Source organism: Protomyctophum parallelum (genome assembly GCF_964188405.1).
Source record: "Protomyctophum parallelum genome assembly, chromosome: 22".
NCBI lineage: Eukaryota > Metazoa > Chordata > Actinopteri > Myctophiformes > Myctophidae > Protomyctophum > Protomyctophum parallelum.
Window position 1 is genome coordinate 22,991,588 of NC_139714.1, and position 19,724 is coordinate 23,011,311.

The following is a 19,724-nucleotide window of genomic DNA, read 5'->3' on the forward strand; positions in this document are numbered from 1 at the left end:
TATCTAAAGTAATCCGATTCCTGTGCGCTCCACTTCCTCTGCCAACCTGGGGGGGAGCGTGCCTGGCCTCATGCTTCCTTCTATGCATTAGGAGTCCAAGCTGCTTCTTTTCACCTGACAGGGGAGTTTCCCCGGCCGGACGTAGCGTGTGGAAGGAACACGTTATTCCGACCAGTTCCTTTCCCCTCCATCAGGCCAGGGGGAGGTAGTTTAGAGACCAGGATTACTGCATAAAACAACCGCTTTGTAAGTGGTTGTTTTACCCCAGACTTAAAAATGCCTTAAGTTTATCAACTGTATCTCAGTTCTGATACCTTTACTTTTTGAAAAGAGTACTCTTTGAATAGCAGATAATAATACATGTTGGAAATGCAAAGAAGAAAATGGCACATACTGTATATGGATATGATTTGGGACTGTCGCATAGTATACCCTTTCGGGTGTAGGGTTACTAGAATTCCTTGAGAAATGGGTGGGATTCACGTTACCCAGAGATCCGCAGTCTATTATAAGGGACAGGACAGTGGTGAGTGGTCCCTGGCATATCCAAAAATGATTTCACCATTGTAAAGGTTGGACTTGTTACAGCTGCCAGAATACTGCTGCGTAATTGGAAGGTCCCTAGAACACCTAGGCTCAAAGAATGGAATTTGGAAATGATTAAAATCACATCCTATGAATATATGTTGGGCAGGGTGAATGGGGAAAGTTAAATGAAAGAGCCTTGGGACGAATTTTGGAACCTTAAATGATTTATTTGTTTTTATCTTCCTTCCTCTTATCGTTTTGTTTCTTGGACTGGCTGTATGGGACTGTCCCACACAAATGGGGACATCTGGTCACCCTAGTTCGTGGAAAGGTTACTCCGTATAGGGATGATGAATGTCAAACTGGGGGTCCTTCAAATTTAAATGAATCACTGCTAGAGCCATAAATGGACATCTTATCTTAGGGGGTATTATAGCTTCTTTTTTTTTCTGACGTGAAAGAAAAACACCACAAGAGTCTAAATCTTGGGCTATGGGTGTCCCTCCCTGGCTGGCATCTTTTCAAATGGTGGGTCCGCGGGCTAAAAAGTGTCAATTTGGGGATCCTTGACATGAAAACGTTTTGACAACCATTGCTCTAACTATAGCAGCAAATATTCTGATGAATTGAAAATAGAGGACCCTCCCTGTCCCTGATGTAAACAAGCCTTCGTGCTTTTTCTGGTTTTATCCTCGTAGCAGTTTTTGTATTGACCTGTACTGTCGTTTGAACTGTACCCATTCCATTCTACTATCTGCATGCCGTGGTTATTGTGGTCATAAAGCAGATACCGGGTAGACTATGATTTCTTCACTCTACGAGTGAAGATGTCAGAATCGATAAATACATCTACGATTCTAAATATTAGGCTAGTTCACACACAGTACATGAGTACACCACCACCATGAGTCCACTTTAGCCTGAGCTAAACATCATTTATTGGCTTTGTTCCGTCATTCAAAACCTCGTGAATGGACCTGTCTGTAATGTCACATAGTAAGGGACGCTAATCGCCATTCAAACCACACTCTGTCCGATGTTAATTACCTAGTTTAGTTGTTTGCCAGAATGTTGCTTGCTTTTAATCGAGTGCTGAATCCCCGCGTTTCATTCAGATGTTGTTTTCAAGCTTCTTCCGGGTTGGACGCGTCGGTCGGTGGAATGTTCCATTGACTGTCAACGTAAAGGGGCGAGCGCCTCGCAGCTCGCACAACGACAACTAATAGTCAGGCAGGGGGGCGGGGTGATGAATCGTCGTATTAAATTGAGATAAATCATAATCATTTGATGTAGTTGTTTAAAAAAAAATGAAAGAAAATAAAATAAAGGAAAAATGTCCCAAATCGAAGCTTTTGTTTTAAAGTTGTAGACTGTAGAGACTGAGAGACGAATGTACCGTGTTGAGTCGATGGACCAGTCCATTATCATTACGGACTCTTTTGATTGGGGCAGAGCGTGACGCGTCACAGGCGATTTAAAATTCAAAATGCACAGCTGCTGCCTTCTGCCCTGCTGAGAGTAGCTACTTCTCTTGTTGTTGAGATTGAGAACTTTAAACTGCGGCGTTTGGTTTGGTTTCATTCATCACTCTATATCACACAGGTCAGTGGTGGAATAAGTACTCACATGTTTTACTTGTTAAGTGATTGATTTATTAATTGAACATTTTATTCACAGTAATATAGAATATGGGTACATTTCAAACGAAAGCACAAGTCAATACAACAATGGCTACGAGGATGAAACCTGGAAAAGCACTAAGAAAACTTCAGGATCAGGATCACTGTCACCGTCCTCCATTTTCAATTCATCTGAACACTTAAAGACGTACAAATATACAGAAGAAAGGAAATCATCATATATGCAGTTAAAGAAAGTAAAAAAAATGAGTAAAAGTTAAAGTCCGAAATTCAAAATATACTTGAGTACTATTAAAAGTACAAGAGTTTTGGTATCAAAATGTACCAAAAGTAGAAAGTACTCGTTATGCAGAATGTCCCATTTCACAAGTTTTCAAATGTACAATTTTACAGTTTAGGCATTTAGCAGACGCTTTTAAAAGTCTTACTGCATAGAGCGATTTACATTAAGCAAGAACAAAAAGCATGGCAATACAAATGCAATAGGCTGCTACAATGTATCAAAATCTTAAAAAAATGGCAGATATACAAGATCACAATGCATTATGATGCGACACATTCTGAGCTTGTAGATCAGCTAGTAGTCCTGCAACAAACAGTCAAAAAGTGCTTTAGTTTTCGAGATACCCCTACCGGAGTTAGGACCAAACACAACATAGTTTTTCCTCATCTCTAAGGCCTCCCATACATGAAATGGATTCTTGTATAAAAATATTTTACTGCAAAAGTGGTGAAATTGTTATTTAAAGTTATACACCTCAAACTAAAAATAAAGCCTGTCCGTCTGGTGGTTGAGGCACTTAAAGGCATGTAGATTCACAATGGAAGCTCTGAGAGGTTCAAAACTTGGCATACTTGAAGCCAGAACATACCTCTACATTCTAGAAAAGACTGAATGTCAATATCTGAATGTCAATATGAGATATAGTCATTTGAACACATACTTACAGTAGGCGGAATTGTACATCTATGTAGATGTCTTCTCTACTTTGTAGTGACTCTGGAATGGATTGTCATAGCAACACATATGATGGCTTGTAGGAAAGGTGAGGTTGTACTGAATCCAGCAATACCAATTGTGTAAATGTAGCTTGCATAATCGTGGAGTTATGCCACAAAACATATATGGTGTCCCAAACGGGGGGAAATAAAACTAATGAAATCTACAGTATCACATTAGTTTTATTTTTACTTCACTTATCAAGGGTGGGAAAACATAAAAAAATCACTTGAGTAGAAGTCCCTAAAATGTATGAAATGTCTCAAACTTGAGAAATGAGAAATTGTGAAGAAATAGATGCCGCTTAAATAGAGAAATATGCAAGCCTACAGTGGAACTACTAACTATTATTATGTTGCAGCACATGACCTGGATGTTAAATAATAATAATATAATATCTCAAACTTATATAGCGCTTTTCTGAGTATCCAAAGACGCTTTACATGGGGGGGCTTTACAGAGGTAACAACAAATTAAAAACAACTTTAATAGAAAAAGGAAAAATAACACTAAAAGCTAAAGAACATTAAAAGACAGTGAAAAGGGTTAGCTAGGGAAGGCAATTTTGAAGAGGTGGGTTTTGAGGGTGGATTTGAAGGTTTGAAGGGTAGGGGCATCTCTGAGTGCCTTAGGGAGGGCATTCCACAGGGTTGGGGCAGCAAAGGCGAAAGCCTGTTCCCTCATCAAGCTCAAATCTCAATATTATCCTCATAAATATAAATAATAAAGTTATTAATTTCTGTTATTTGAGTTATTTGGTTACAGTCAATTTATACTACAGTATTTGGCTCCACCTATGTGCATCTTATGTGATCTTATAATGTGAAGTGTATCGGAAATCGGGGCCGATCATGACATTTTTAAATGATCAGATCAGGAGCACAAAAATGTGATTGGGACATCCCTAGTATCAATATGATATCCATATCATGATATTAGACTGTATATTGTCCGTGATTTGGGATATTGTACTATTGTGATATTGGAGGAGTTGCATAAAAATATAATTTTCAGATGGGGAAAAATCGGTATCGGCAGATACTCAAAATTAAAATGATCTTACTAAATGTTGCTCAACAGAGAGATGATGATGTTCATAAAACCGTGGCTCTATATACAGACAATATGCTGCAGTAATGAGCAAGTTGCAAATGTTGAGTGAGAGCATGCCTGCACCAGTCTCATCAAGAAGACTGAGTAGGGTTGATACAACATTGTTTAACATACAAAGAGATTTTTCATTTGTGTGAAGGCCAGTACAAGACCAGAACATCTGACAGCCATTATGGCTGGTACTGGTATGTGTACCAGAGACTTAAGGTCCTTCATGCAGCATCAGAAAGGTTGATGAAGTTGTACATCATCTGCTCCTCTCGTACCCAGATCTGTTTGTGTATGATGACAAATATACAATATACAGTATAATACCGGTAATATGCCGAGGCGGCAGTGCCTCAGGGATAGAGTGGCTGGATGGAGAACCGTGAGGTTCGCAAGACAAAATTCAGTGTGAACTAACAATATACCGGTAGTACTATATATACCATATTCTCAGTTCGATCCAGGGCTTCCCCAGAGTTAGACTCTGAACCCCTAATTGATCCCGATGTGCAGGTCGGTGTCTTGTATGGTTTCCTCTGCCATCGGTGTGTGACTGAATGTGTGAATGTAATGCACAATCTATGTAAAGTGCTTTGGATAAAAGCTCTATATACTGTAAATGCACCAATTTCCAGATGATATTGTCTAAATACAAACCCTGGAAACATACAGCATTATAATTTGTAGAACATGGAAAGTCTGATGTTGCATGCTCTAAAAGTGTGCCCATGGGAAATGGGCACAATGAGAGAAGATGCAAATCTCCAAGAAAATCCAGAACTACTACATAGACCTGCAGATATATCGATGAAGAAAACCATGGACCAGTGTCTTCAGTATGTCATAACTCTTATTTATTGAAAGTGATGACTTGTCATCACTTTCATTTATTTAAAGAAAGATGTTAACTACTTCAGTGAGATTAATAAAAGCTTTGACATAGATACTGGTCTGCTGTTCTAATTCTTTGTTTTATAGCTGATATATTTCGTTTAGATATTTAGTGTTTTAGGTAGCATTTATGATATTTGTCATCATATGCAAAGAGATCTGGGTACGAGAGCAGCCGATGTACAACTTCATCAATCTTTCTGATGCTGCATGTGAAGGCCCTGTCTCTGGTACTCTGACCAGTAGTCCTGGTTTTGTCTATGAACTGATTGCACAAGACCGCAAGGACTTTTTTGTGCTATCCCTTTTGGACTGATTGTATGACTGTACTCTGTTGCTGTTTTTACATTTATGTCTAATATGTCTATTAAATCCATCAATCAATCAATCAATTGTGCTGGCCTTCCCACAAATGAAACAATATATTTGTATGTTAAACAGTGTTGTATCCTATTCAACAATGTTGTACCCTATTCAGTCTTCTTGAAGAGACGGCATGCTCTCACTCTGGTCTTACTGGAGTAGTTTTCTCAACATGATACAGTATATGATGAGGAGAGGAGAGTATATTGAATTTGGGTTTGCCAGGGTTTTATGAACATCATCTCTCTGTTGAACAACAGTTAGTATGTGTTGAAGGTCTTCTGCCGTGGGCTTTATACATTATGGGTCTTGTTTCGTGCCTTTTTCCAACTGTTTAGCAAAGATGATACAAAGATTTGGATCCAATATTCCATTTTGGTAAAACTTTAAAGACACACTTTAGAATTTGAATTTGTACAGTATCTATGTTGTGCATTGCGCACACTATTTTTAGGCTATAGTATATGTGCAGTAACCATATTACAAGTGATACTAATTAAGTCTATTTTCCATTCTGGTGAAACAGTGTCAGGGCAGGGTTCTGCTATTGTCAGTGTAGACTACTGGACAGGCAGTAGGCTCTGTTACACTAAAGAGAACTAAATGCTAGGTCACTCTCCACTCCAGTCAGGTAAATAGCTACTTGATTTGACAAGGTTCATCTCATCTTTTCACATTCCAAAATATGTGAAATGATTTTACCTGTCATTTTATGAAGAAAGCCACATACTGTAGGCAATAAGATGCAGGTGGAGCCAAATACTGTAGTATAACTTGACTGTAACCAAATAACTCAAATAACAGAAATGAATAACTTGATTATTTATATTTATGAGGATAATATTGAGTTTTGAGCTTGATGAGTGAACATCCAGGTCATGTGCTGCAACATAATAATAGTTAGTAGTTCCAATCTAGGCTTGCATATTTCTCTATTGAAGCGGCATCTATTTGTTCACAATTTCTCATTTCTCAAGTTTGAGACATTTCATACATTTTAGGGACTTCTACTCAAGTGATTTGTTTATGTTTTCCCACCCTTGATAAGTGAAGTAAAAATAAAACTAATGTGATACTGTGGATTTCATTAGTTTTATTTCCCCCCGTTTGGGACACCATATATGTTTTGTGGCATAACTCCACGATTATGCAAGCTACATTTACACAATTGGTATTGCTGGATTCAGTAGAACCTCACCTTTCCTACAAGCCATCATATGTGTTGCTATGACAATCCATTCCAGAGTCACTACAAAGTAGAGAAGACATCTACATAGATGTACAATTCCGCCTACTGTAAGTATGTGTTCAAATGACTATATCTCATATTGACATTCAGATATTGACATTCAGTCTTTTCTAGAATGTAGAGGTATGTTCTGGCTTCAAGTATGCCAAGTTTTGAACCTCTCAGAGCTTCCATTGTGAATCTACATGCCTTTAAGTGCCTCAACCACCAGACGGACAGGCTTTATTTTTAGTTTGAGGTGTATAACTTTGAATAACAATTTCACCACTTTTGCAGTAAAATATTTTTATACAAGAATCCATTTCATGTATGGGAGGCCTTAGAGATGAGGAAAAACTATGTTGTGTTTGGTCCTAACTCCGGTAGGGGTATGCCGACTTCTGGGGGCCATTGTCGCAGTACTATAGTTTCAAATGACTGTCACTGAATGTATGGTTTGTAATACTAATCAAAATCTACACAATTAACTAGTAACTAAAGTTTTCAAATAAATGTACTAAAGTACTTAAGTAAATGTACTTAGTTACTTGCCACCACTATCACAGGTCAAATTTGAAGGCTAATTTGTTCCATGATTCACTGTTGGTGGGTAAGCTCTGTCTGTGTTGCATATTAGGAGAACAAGGGTAGTTTATGACATTATTTATTGTGTGTGTGTGTGTGTGTGTGTGTGTGTGTGTGTGTGTGTGTGTGTGTGTGTGTGTGTGTGTGTGTGTGGCAGCAATGGTAACTGTAAAAGACAATCTGAAGACATTGGTAAAAGTCTTCAGGAGAGAATGCCACAGAGTTCTTAAATCAGAGAGAACCACAATTCATGGAGCTGATGGCATGCTGATGGTTCTACAACTTAACATGGCTGAAGTGAATAAACAGGTAATTAATTATTAGAACCACCTCACTATATAGACTTAATTATTACGCTCTTGTGTAAGTGATAAATCCACCCACATGTGTAGCTTTATGAGCCAAATTCACATCGTCATCCCAGGGTACTTTATTTGACCACCTCAGCCTGAGGGAATCATTAGTCAAAATGTCATGTTCACAACCAATGACATTACCACAGATTTCCTGTTGAGACCGCTCATGTCCCATTTTTAGACTCTGGGAGAAGTTCTACTTATGGCCTTTAAACCCTGATTGGTTCCAGGCAGCCAATAATCATGGCTGCTGCCTCCTCTGTGTTTTCTCTCCCTCTGACAGGAGAGTGGAGAGTTCAAAGTGGCTCTGAGTGATGTCCTGATGGCCTGGAAACACTTACTGTTAGACAAACTTCACCTGCCCCTCGCAAACGTCCTACGCCCAAAGAACTATGATCTCATCCGGGAAGCATATGACTCCTTCCTAAAACGTTCCAACACCGTGGACCTGGTCGATGTCCACTCCATGTACAAACAGCTGAGGCTGGAGGTGGACCCAGAGGAGCCGGTGAGCCCGGTAAGTGCATGGATGGGGGGGCCTGATTGAAACCAGGCTTTGATTGCGAATGATTAGATACAGTATGCTACTGTCCTCGAGATCGAGCCAGCAAGTTTATCGCTGAATCCTTTATTTTCTTCTGCTGCCAAGGTCCAGCTGTTTGATTTTCTGTCGGGCAACATTGAGGCCCCTGTGTTGGCAGATGCATCGGTCCCTTCAACGCCATCCAACAAATCCAGGCCTCACAGCTTACAGGTATGCCATGAACATTTTTCACACATTAAAGTGTTTCATGTTATTTTATGCATTTTATTTTACACACGTGTGGCAGCCAAGTCTATGGACTTTTAATGTTTGTCTCATGTGCCTCTCCCAAAAGACAGGCCCCCACTCGTGACGTCATGTGGTTTTGAAGTGTGCGCCCCTCACTTCAAAACAAGTGTGACACCCCACCCCCCCCCCCCCCCCCCCCCCCGCTTCTGGCATGAATTAATTATTTGTTTTCCCCCAGGTTTTGCTGCACAAGTTTACTCTTTGGAATCCCTACTAACTCTTATTAACAGGAACTTTTAAATCATATCACTTAGATTTAAGAGAGCAATGTGAATTCAATTACCATGCAGATGTTTTAAAACGCAACACAATGTGGGCCCGGACACAGGCGTCTTTTGCACAGCAGCAGCCTCTTTTTTCCTGCAGCTGTTCTCTGTCACCTGCTGATTCATGAGTGGTTGCTTGCTACTGCACTACCAGCTAGGCCGATGATGAAGTTTGGGAAGTTTTGGTTCAAACTCAAAATGGAAGGCAGACAACTGCTGCTTGCTATAATCGAATACAGCTGACATAAAACTACTGTTCCTGCTGCCTGCTGAAGAGTACTGCCTCTAATCAAATGTTGTTAGTTGAGGCTGTATTGAAGTTCCAGTCATTTTCAAGTTGTTGGAAAGTTGGCAATGTATTGGATTCATAACCTACATCCTCTCTGCCTTTCAGCAGATGAAGAGGGTGGTGAGGAGAGTGTTTTGCTCCTATCTGGACTTACTGGTGAACTCAAAGAATGACTTGGCCTTAGCGTGTACACTAGACATCCCCAGCAGGGCGCTCGGACGACAAGCCTTCACTGACATAAAGCATGCAGCATGTAAAAGCAACAATTCATTCTTTTTGGTAAGAAAGGAGAGTCACATTGAACATGCATTTATTACTTTAGGTGAAAAAAATAAAATTTGCTCCAACATTTGCTTGCGTTGCTCAACAGGCTGTTTCATCCTTTGTGAGGGCCATCCAGCTTGGAGGGAAAACCTCTGCCTTTGCCCCCCCAGTGTCCGACCCATTGAGGAAACACATCAAAGGCCTGTCAGAGTTTGTCCAGTATTTAGACGACCTGGAGGAGATACTGGGGGAGATCCTAAACGCCAGGTACACAGTGCAAGCTGAAGGACTTCTTTAGTCCTTTCTGTCTCACCATTGTTTACGTTCTTGCCAAAATGCAGACCAAATGCACGCTTGTTTGTTAATTTTTAAAATGATTGAGCGAGGGTTACAGTTAAACTGTTGCCATGTGGCAGGTCGTAGCTGTCTGAGGTGTGTGTATAGGAGCTATATGGCAGCGGGTTACCGGTTTGACTCCCATTCTGCCCATGTGTCACTTAAGCCCCCAATGCTCAGCATGACCATCTGAGAAGCCATCAGCTGGGCGAAGTTGATGGAATTTCACCCATGGGGTGAAGAATGGCTTCAGTAAAGCTATTATTGGGAGCATCAAATGGTGTGCGGATTTTTTCATTTATGACTTTATGACTTTATTTTGATCCAGCACCCAGCCTATATACGTATATAGATGTGCATGTCCTTTTTGGCTGTTTGTTCAGCCTCCCCTACTAAACTATGTAGAAAGACCACATCAAAATCACAGGCAAATTCTCATGATCCGTTTTACCATCGTGGAATCAAACCCCACCTGTTCCGTTGCTGTATACAGATCATTACTTTTCTCCCTCTAAACCTTCTAATGACGGTGAACTCTGGTTCCTATGATAACATTGAGATTGCTAACTCATGTTTATCTTTGCTACAACAAAGCCTTTTTGTAAATGTTAAATAATTTGTTCCTTACTTAGATGAATTATCCTCAAACTTTCAGCTGCTCAGATCACCCTTTAATGCTATTACAGAGTGTATATGTTGTTCATCAAGTCTTTGGCAATGCAACACACGTGGTTATCAGAAATGGTGTGGTAGTTAAATAATTATGAGGAGCACTGAGCTTTGGGGTAAAGCTGTAGAAGACGTCATCTTTTGTACCAGTCCCAACAGGGGGAATATAGCTTTACTCGGTCAAGTTGGACCACATCGTGATGGCAGCATAGTATTGGACTGAAGACCTGTTGTAGATGGGGGTTTTTTTTAGCCCCTGTAGTAGCGGGGATCTAAGAATGTCCTAAACTTTGACCCTAAACGAGAACTACTCGCTGCGTTGCGAACTTGCAAGATGGTATACATCTGCTTATATTTTTACATTTTAGAAAAATCTTCAAAGTGTGAGAACTGATTTAGAATCGGCATCAGGTCTTGTGGGCTAGACTAGAACCTTTGTCCGGTCTAAATCAACTTTTACAGACAAGATTAGCCTGGTGGTGCTATAACAGGCCGATGTGAAGAATGTGGGGCAGAGGTTCTTCTGTGGCCTCCAGGGAGTAGGCTATGTGTGCACAGTTTCACGCTGGTCGGTCCAATTCTACCAGAGATTAGCTATACGGGGGGACGGGGGTGAAAGATTGTCTCTGCCACACCTTCGGCATGGCGGAGACGATAAAATCACCCCTGTGTGATTATCATCATACATAATCCCACATACTCTCATTCCGGCCAATCACAATTTGCGTCCTCACTTTTCCGTCTTCACTTTTTATCCTCAATATGTACTTTGCTCAGCCAATCGAATCATCACTATGGGGTGCTCAGCCAATCAAATCATTGCTATGAGGCTAAGAGGCACCATTTGATGTGAACCAGGCCAAAACGGGTCCAACAACCTGCACCTTTTTCTCCCCTTCACACCCTCGGCGGAATACTGTATTTCCTCACACAAACGCCTTCTATGGAGAGTTCAGGGCCCTTTGTTCCGCTCACATCTGTTTTCCCAAATGATTCAGTTACTGAGCCTCGCTTGCGCTCCAGAGTTGGGTCACGGTTGGACGGCCGCCTTTCCACCTTGCTATGTTTACATTTTCTGATCTCTTTAGCAGGGAGTGCTACAGTGCACAGTGCACACTACTGTTAGGCTTGTCTCTCCAGACGGACTGTCGAAAGAGGCCGCTGTTTCCCCTTGTTTTGCAAATGGGTTCCCAAGATTGCTGTTGGTCATAATATACAAAAGGGGTTGACATTGAACTGAACGTGAAGCACTGACCTAGTTTTGCTTGGCATGGTGGCTTGGTTTGACTAAAATACATGTTAATGCATTGGCTCTGGGAAGATTACATTTGCAATGGGATGTGGAAGAAAACAATGGCATCTTTCGCAATGACTCTTGGTCATGTGTTGCATATATATATACATATATATAAAATGTGTAACGATTCACTCAACTCACGATATGATTCGTATCATATTATGAGGGTCACGATACGATTTTTCACAATATTTTAAACAAAATATTCTACTTTCGGGTTAGGGTTATAGGGTTAGGGTTATGAGCATCAACGACCATCATCACCTGGTCACAGACACACACAGCTTACAGTGCTCTACTACTGAAAGTGACTACTTTCTCTCCAAAAGCACTTGAATATGATGGAATATGTCTGACTAAAGCTCACATTTCACACAAAATGAAAATCGTTTTTTCTTTAATAAATCGATTCATATCGTCGGAATTAATATCAATATATACGATATATCGTTACATGCCGACATGTATATGTCAATACGGTCCACATTTTCTCACATTCAGGAGAAGACGGTAAGGTTGAGTTATTATTAGTCCATTACAAAAACATAATTATACATAGCGTATACAGTGGCAGTGAATCTGCAATGAATGAAAGTGACTCTGCCATATATGTGCAGGCTTCTAAAAGTCAAAATGATGCTTAATTTGGCAGCCAAGTCTATGGACTTATGTTTGCTTTACGCATTCCACGACCACCTTTTTCATTTTTATAATATCTGCATACAGTAACCTGCAACATGCATACTCGCCTTTTGTCAACGTGGCCTGCAAGGCCCTTGATGTCATTAAGAGACAAATTCAGGGGCTGCTCCATCAACGGTGAAAAGGAAGCCTGAATCGGCGTACACATTACGATGCCCAGGATGACTTTTATAGGGTACATATTCTGATTCATAACTCCTAGACCTGCAAGGAAATGAAGCTCAATTGGATGTATAAATAATACCGAGACCCAATATATCCAATACGTTTCCTCAGGGCTTTCTGGAGGGGATCCAGTAGACATGCTTGGGAGGACCTGGAACAATATCTTTTTTTTTTTATTATTCAGATTAGAATCATGCAGTGGTGGAAAGTAACTAAGTACATTTATGAGGTATTTTTACTTGGTAGTTTTTTTTTCAATACTTTTACTTCTACTTCTACACTTCATCTCAGAGGCAAATATTTTACTTTAACTTGAAATGGGACATTCTATATAATGAGTACTTTTGGCACTTTAAGTACATTTTTATGCCAATACCTTTGGACTTCTGAATTCTGGCACTTTTACTTGTAACAGCGTATTTCCATATAGCAGTATTGATACTTTTATTTGAGTATACCCACCACTGCCTGGAACCATGCCTTATATATCTTCCGTATTTGCTCGTCAGTGCATGTGGAGCCAGGCTGGTGTCTTCCATCAGGGCGGTGCTCGTGAAGGGACGCAGCAGTGGAGATGAGGTGTGTGTGCAGGCCGACGCCACGGCAAAGGAGCTGAAGGAGAGGATCTCTCAACTGCACCAGAACCAGACATGGGGATCGGGAACGGGCCCAAGTCCAGCCAGGGTATAAATTCACGACGACCCCCCCCCCCCCCCCCCCCTGTGTACAACCACTTCATTTTGGTGTATTTTTCAAAATCTATATAACCCATTTTGGGCGGGTATACCCCTTTTGGTGTTGAGCATTATGTTATGCTTTAGCGATTGAAAAATAGCAGATCTACAAGCTCATAGCGCACCACCGAGTGGCGAGCTTGTAGGTCTGCTATTTTTGAAAAATCGAAGAACCACTGACATAGAAACATAGCTTTTTTTAAGAAAACTGTCAGGATGTCTAATACATTTTTTGAATCTGATCTCGGGTCAAAATGGAATAATATGCTGCAGTTAGTGCTATAGAGCAACGTCCTCTGAATTACATTGTAACTACATGAACTAATATCCCCCCCCCCCCCCCTTCACCAGTTCAAATCGCATGCGGTAAATCACAACACTGCGTTGGGCGGCCGGGACACGGTGAAGGTGCTGCTGGCCATACTGGATGAAGAGGCATTGGCTCCTCCCTGCACCAACAAGGCAGAGCTCCTGTCGGAGGACCAGCCTGTCCTTGGTGAAGTCGAGGGAGCCAGCGTCTTTACACTGTTCAGGTTGGGCTTTGCAACATGACGAAGATTAATAAGAGTTAATATCTGAATCGCGTAACCTTCTCTAAGCTCTTGTAATTTATAAAGGTCTATTTTCTCTGCCTGTGTTTGTGGCTCTGACTCCAGGTCCCCCGAGGTGTCTACTGGATCCTCACCAGAGCCCCTGAGGAAACGAGTCCAGAGTCGGCAAGACCTGCTCAAGCCCAAGGTAACCCAGGCCCCCTTCATCCATGAGACCAAATCCAAACCATCAGTTACTCCAAATTGAATCAGATGTACAAACATTGAAAATAATGTCTTTACATCCTGTAATTTCTCCCCGGTATTATATTATTTATTTGCTTAGCTGAAGCCCTCATCTTAAACTGGCTTCCACACCGTTTCCGTTTGCACAGCTGCGTTTTAGCTCCAAGTGTTAGTTTAAAGGTGTTATTTGAATCTGTAGAATGAGACTACTTATGGACAGAGGATTCAACCCTCCTGGTGTCCCGTTAGCAGTGCTTGGGAGTTGGGACCTTGTTACTGCCGTACACAGTGCATCAGATTGTCATAACGGGTGGGCCATATGGAAAAATATAATGTCACATGATCCACGATTCTGTTTCATGTTTTTTCATGTTAACGGTGCAACCACATACAGGTAATGGAAAGAAAAAGGAGTAATGGACCATTTATAGTAGACCAACATACTTATTTATGGAGAACGAAACCGTCGTTCTACAGAAGTATAAATGAAGGTATAGAACAGCAGATCATTCACTGTATCACTATAGACACTTATCTCTGAAAATGCATATCATGGAGACATTGTGTCGTGTCCCTATGATTTATCACCATATAGCCCACCCATATAGCTTGTCGCATCGTGTATCCTCATGTTCCTAGAAATCTTCTCACGCTCAGGCTACAAGTGTTACAAGCTCACAGTGCGCTGCAAGCTTGTACATCTATTTTTGTTTTGTTTTGAAAAAAAATGGTGTTCTCTTCTGGGCGTCCCTGGGGGGGGGGGGGGGGGTCCACAGTCAAATATATATCGACTTGGGGGGTCCCTGGCACACAACGTTTGAGAAACACTGTGCTAAACACATTTTGTGAGATGGCTCCTTTATGTGATTGCGCAAGCAGATGTCATTTCAGCTCCCCACAATCTGTGTCCGCCTTCCTGTTTGAGTGCGCTGTAATGGTCCCAGGGTAGCTCACCGCTTCCTGAACTCGGCGAGCGGAAGCTCTCTGCATCAATTTCACTTTGAAGACGCCATATCAGTCGCGTAACCCGACTAGCTGGGGGAAACTTGAAAGGTTATTGTTTCCTGTTGTCTGCTGGATTACTTTATCCCCCCAGACCTCTCTCCAGCGGTTTCATCATGCCGCTGACGTCAACTGGCACACAAGCGGGCCGATGGACAGATTTCAGTTTCTGCATGGGGGACCTCTCAAATTGCTCTCCTCCAATCCCTGAATGGAATAATAAAGCAATCCATGCCTTAAGTTATTTGCTCTATGTGATATTGTTGATGTTATACATTTTCAACCTGATTGTGCTATGCTAGGATGTTGAAGACACCTGCTGTGATCTGTCATTTCCACTACCGCTATGCTCGTGCAGCTCGCATACTGTAGAACTTGAGGAATTGCTTGCACCTGCTGGGCCTGTCACAATTATTACATAATCGTCTAATCGCAATAATTTCAGATAATCTCAATTCTTTTTCATAATCGTCATCATGTCTATGTTGAAAAATGTTCATCTACATTCTACAAGGTTGCCGCGTTAAAAGAAAATAGCAGAAATAGCTGATCTACAAGTTAAGTATAAAATGTATAAAAAATGGCAGTAATTCCTTGGTATATTTCAGTTATTTGCCCTCTGCACTTTTTATTACGAAGCCTAAAAGGGAAACTGAATTGTAACTTGTATTCATGATGTTTCCATTTCCAATGCCAAAACACTTATTAAATCGTTAATCGTTAACTTAAATCGTGACAGCCCTTCCCTGAATGGAATAATAATGCACTCAAGTTATTTGCTCTCCGTTATCATTGACGGTATGCATTTTCAACCTAACTTTGCTATGATGTTGACACCTGCTGTGATCTCTTATTTCCACTAGTCTGCCGCTGTGTGTGTGTGTGTGTGTGTGTGTGTGTGTGTGTGTGAGGCTCACATTCTGTAGAACTTGAGGAATTGCACCTGCTGTATTGTCTGGAATGTGCCGGTCAGGTGCCTCCAGTGGAGGTTCATTCGGTGCACATGGGGGTCATTTCAGGACAGCCTTCCCCCCCTGTGGATTGAGGGGAGCCATTCGAACACAGTGCCACCTTGGGCTTCCACCTGTTGTAATTGGATTAGACGTTCCCAGTCGGTCATATATGTTCGTTCTTCCATCCCCTGACCCTCCCATTGTTTTCAGGGGCGTTCCAGATAATGGTTTATTGGCATGCTATCAGGGCAGGCTACATTTTTAGCTCCCATTATTGCAGCCGCCTTGGTCTTAGGGTTACTGTTGTTTTAGGTGCTCTTTTGAGAGGTTCTTTTGAAAAGCCTTTTCTCCCAGGCTTTGATCCCTTTGTGCTTTACAGACCCACCCAGCTTTGCACACACTGTATTTCTTCCCCTGGATTCCTCCTCCCTACTGGGGCCCACTACACTGAAGGGTGAAATCCTTTTGATTCTGATAATCCAGAGCCGCCGATCAAACGGCGGGTGAAAGCTGTGGATCCCTGTGTGCCCCATAGCTCCCCTCATAGTGCCCTCTCATGTACTTGACTTCATTATAACTCCTAAAAAAAAATACATGCTCCTTCTCAAATGTGAATATCGTGTCAAAGTTCATTTTCTTCCGTAATATAATTCAAAAAGTGAAACTTTCATATATTCTTAATTCATTGTGTATAAAGTATTTCAAACTTATTTATTTTAATATTATTTTTTATTTTTTCGAGATATGTCAACCATATGAAAAGTATATTAATGTATGCAGTCAATACGTGGTCTGGGCTACCTTTTAACAAATTATTTCATCAATGGCCCGTGTCATGGAGGTGATTGGCCTTTGTCACTGAGGTGTTCTGGAAGCCCAGGTTTGCTTTGATAACAGCCATAAATGTTTTTTAGTAGTCTCATAAAACTTTCATGAGCTGTATGCCATAATCATCCAGATTAAACCAAAAAAGATTTTGAATACTTCACTTTATGTGCATTGTGCAATGAATTGAGAATATATGAAAGTTTCAGTTTTTGGATTATATTACGGAAGAAAATTGAACTTTTACACAATATTAAATGATTTGGAGAAGGAGCTGTGTGTCCCCTTAATGAGCTGCCATGCTGCGGTCAAATGGATGCGTTTTGTAGTATGTATGATACAAGTTGACAACTTTTTTTATTTATTCCAGGCTAGCGAGCGCGTCCAATCTCAGTTTGCCTGTACATATAAAGACGAGGAGCCTCGCCTAAACCGCGTGCTGGACTTCCTGAGCACCAGCCAGCTCCCCACCTGTGTGCATCCAGCCCCCAAACGTGATGACGCCGCCGCAGCAGTCGACGAGGAGGACTCTCATCCAGAGCGCACCTCTCTTGAGGACCTGGGCACAGGTACAGATTTCAAGCCATATTCCAGGAATCCCTCTTTATTTCCACTGGAAGACGGACCGCACGCACTGTGCTAATGCAGAACGGCTCCAAGTTTCAATACAAATGCTGCAAGGTATAGCCCGTGACCCCAAAAGAGACATTAGACGTTTGCCCCGGGACCTAAACTATTGAAAATGGCAGAACTGCAAGCTCACCGTAGGATCGGCTATTTTCAGTACTCTTATTCTAATTTATGGAAATTCTTAGATTTTCCTTGATTTCTTCATGAAATGGGGGGGGGGGGGGGAGGGGGACATTGATTTTGGTTTTTAATTATTTTCTTGAAATAATAATTGAAAACAAAATGTAGGAAACAAACGATAAGGGAACCCATAAAAAGTGTCCGACCCACAAATGGGTACCGACCCGGTGTTTGGGAACCAGTTCCGTAACGTACTGAGTCCCCCACTCCCCCACTCTCTGTTGGGATAGGCTTCCATTCCCTCTGACGCCACACATCTGGACCGAAGCCCGGTCCCGCCTCCCCGGCCGCGGCCTCGAACCCTGCCCAATCCCAGCCTTGGGACGGGTACTTACCATCAACCTTTAAATGATTCCCCATTCTATAAAACCTGTTCACCCCCACATCTGTAGTAAAAAAGCATGTGCACACACGCGTGCACACACACACACACACACTCTTACGTTTTCTTCCCGTTTCCCTTTTCACTATTTCTTTCTGTGGGAATTCAGGCTGCGCTCCATCAGATTACATGACAAATGTTCAATTTCAGCTCGGTTCAGTAGAATAAACACACGGCCTGTTTAAACACGGGGCTAACGTCAGCAATTTCATCACGGCCCTCTCTTGCCCCTCCCTCCCCATTATTTCTTTTTTACCAGATTGTTAACCTTCCTGTAACTCTTTGTTCCCTTCTTCTCCCAGCAGATGCTAAGGCAGGGTCCTCCAGTAAGACGCAGAGAGGCGTGTGCCCGAGGGCTGCTTTTGGGCCGAGGTGTGGAAATGCCCCGAGCCGTGGAGCCGCTCTAGTGGGCAGTAAGAAAGAGGCCAACAAAGGCAGCAAGAGGAAGCAGGTGGACGTCGACCAAGATGGCGCGGTCGAAAACCAGCCCCCAACAAAGAAATGCCCCCCTGGTGTCCCTGGCAAAATGCCAGCTAAGAAGCCCACCAAGGGCCAGAGTAAGAAGAAGCTGATGGCCGGACAAGGCAAGCTAACCAGCTTCTTTAGAGTGTAATACTCTTCAGTGCATATTGTTGCTGTCGGTCGGAAAACCTCCGATCTCCATATTATAAGTTCGTTTTTTCTTTCGTAAATGAATACCCTACTTCATACTACAGTGTCACACATAACCATAAAAAAGTAGCAGATCTGCAAGCTTATAATTCCAAACCGCAAGGTGACTTCTACTGTTGTGAAGCATTGTTTTTTGCACATTTTGCTGAATTTGAATCCTGAAACCATGTTTTGGACTTATGAGGTTTCCACCTGACAGATGTTTTATGTTATTTTAACTGTTTGGCTGTGTGCCATTCTGGGAGTCGTTTCAAAAAGCATTACGATGTATGAAAGCTGGTTTAATCATGCATTAGACGTATGAAAGATAGTAGACTGTATGTTGGAGATAAACGTGGATCTTTTAGTTTGTGTGTGTGTGGCTGCATGTGTTCCTTCTCCAGTGGCATGAGAGCCATTGTTGCCCTAAATGTGGAAAATGTTAGTGCTGAGTGCCTGAAACCCAAGCAGATCAGTTTGGTAGCAGATCAGTGGGAGCTTGGATTCAGATTAATCTCGCTCCAAGACGCACTTGCCAATAAACCTTTATGCCTCAAGCGCCTTTTCATCGCTGTAATCGACCTATAGTTTTTTATACTCTCAAATCTGTTAATGGCATACCATCAAAAATCCACACTGTAAATGGCCTACAATGATGTTTTGTATTAATAAACTTTTATTTTGTTTTACACATTTTATGTTTTTTCTCTTTGTCTACCATGCAACACATTTTCAGGAAGCATGCAACACAAGGAAGAAGTTTTATTTTACAGCAGATTAAAGGAGAAGCTCAGGCTTTTGAGTCGTAGCAGGGTCGGTAGACTCTTCCTATCATACATCGGAGAACTAGACACGGGGACAGAAAGGACATGACATTAGTTATCTCCATTTTGGGACAAATATTGGATTAGACGTGTGTGTGTCACTACAGAAAAAGAAACCTTCTGAACCAGACTAAAAAGGGCGATAGCCGATCTACAATCTCACAAATATGCTTGTAGATCAACTCTTTTCAGCAAAAATATTTGGTGTAGGTAGGTCAATAAGTACTGTGTGTATATAAAGGGTTTTAAAGGTGG

At 41.6% G+C, this 19,724-nt stretch overlaps 1 protein-coding gene across 1 annotated transcript; it reads left to right on the forward strand.

The window, feature by feature from the left end:
• Positions 1 to 7,495: 7,495 nt before the first annotated feature.
• On the forward strand, positions 7,496 to 19,338 carry parpbp (PARP1 binding protein; the record flags this gene model as incomplete). The annotated part of the gene is made up of 10 exons (XM_083758177.1): positions 7,496 to 7,645; positions 7,976 to 8,209; positions 8,342 to 8,446; positions 9,185 to 9,358; positions 9,450 to 9,610; positions 13,022 to 13,196; positions 13,598 to 13,779; positions 13,903 to 13,984; positions 17,173 to 17,371; positions 18,297 to 19,338. The coding sequence occupies 10 exons, from the start codon at positions 7,496 to 7,498 to the stop codon at positions 18,605 to 18,607; spliced, it is 1,773 nt and encodes a 590-aa protein (XP_083614303.1). The 3' UTR covers positions 18,608 to 19,338.
• Positions 19,339 to 19,724: the final 386 nt, after the last annotated feature.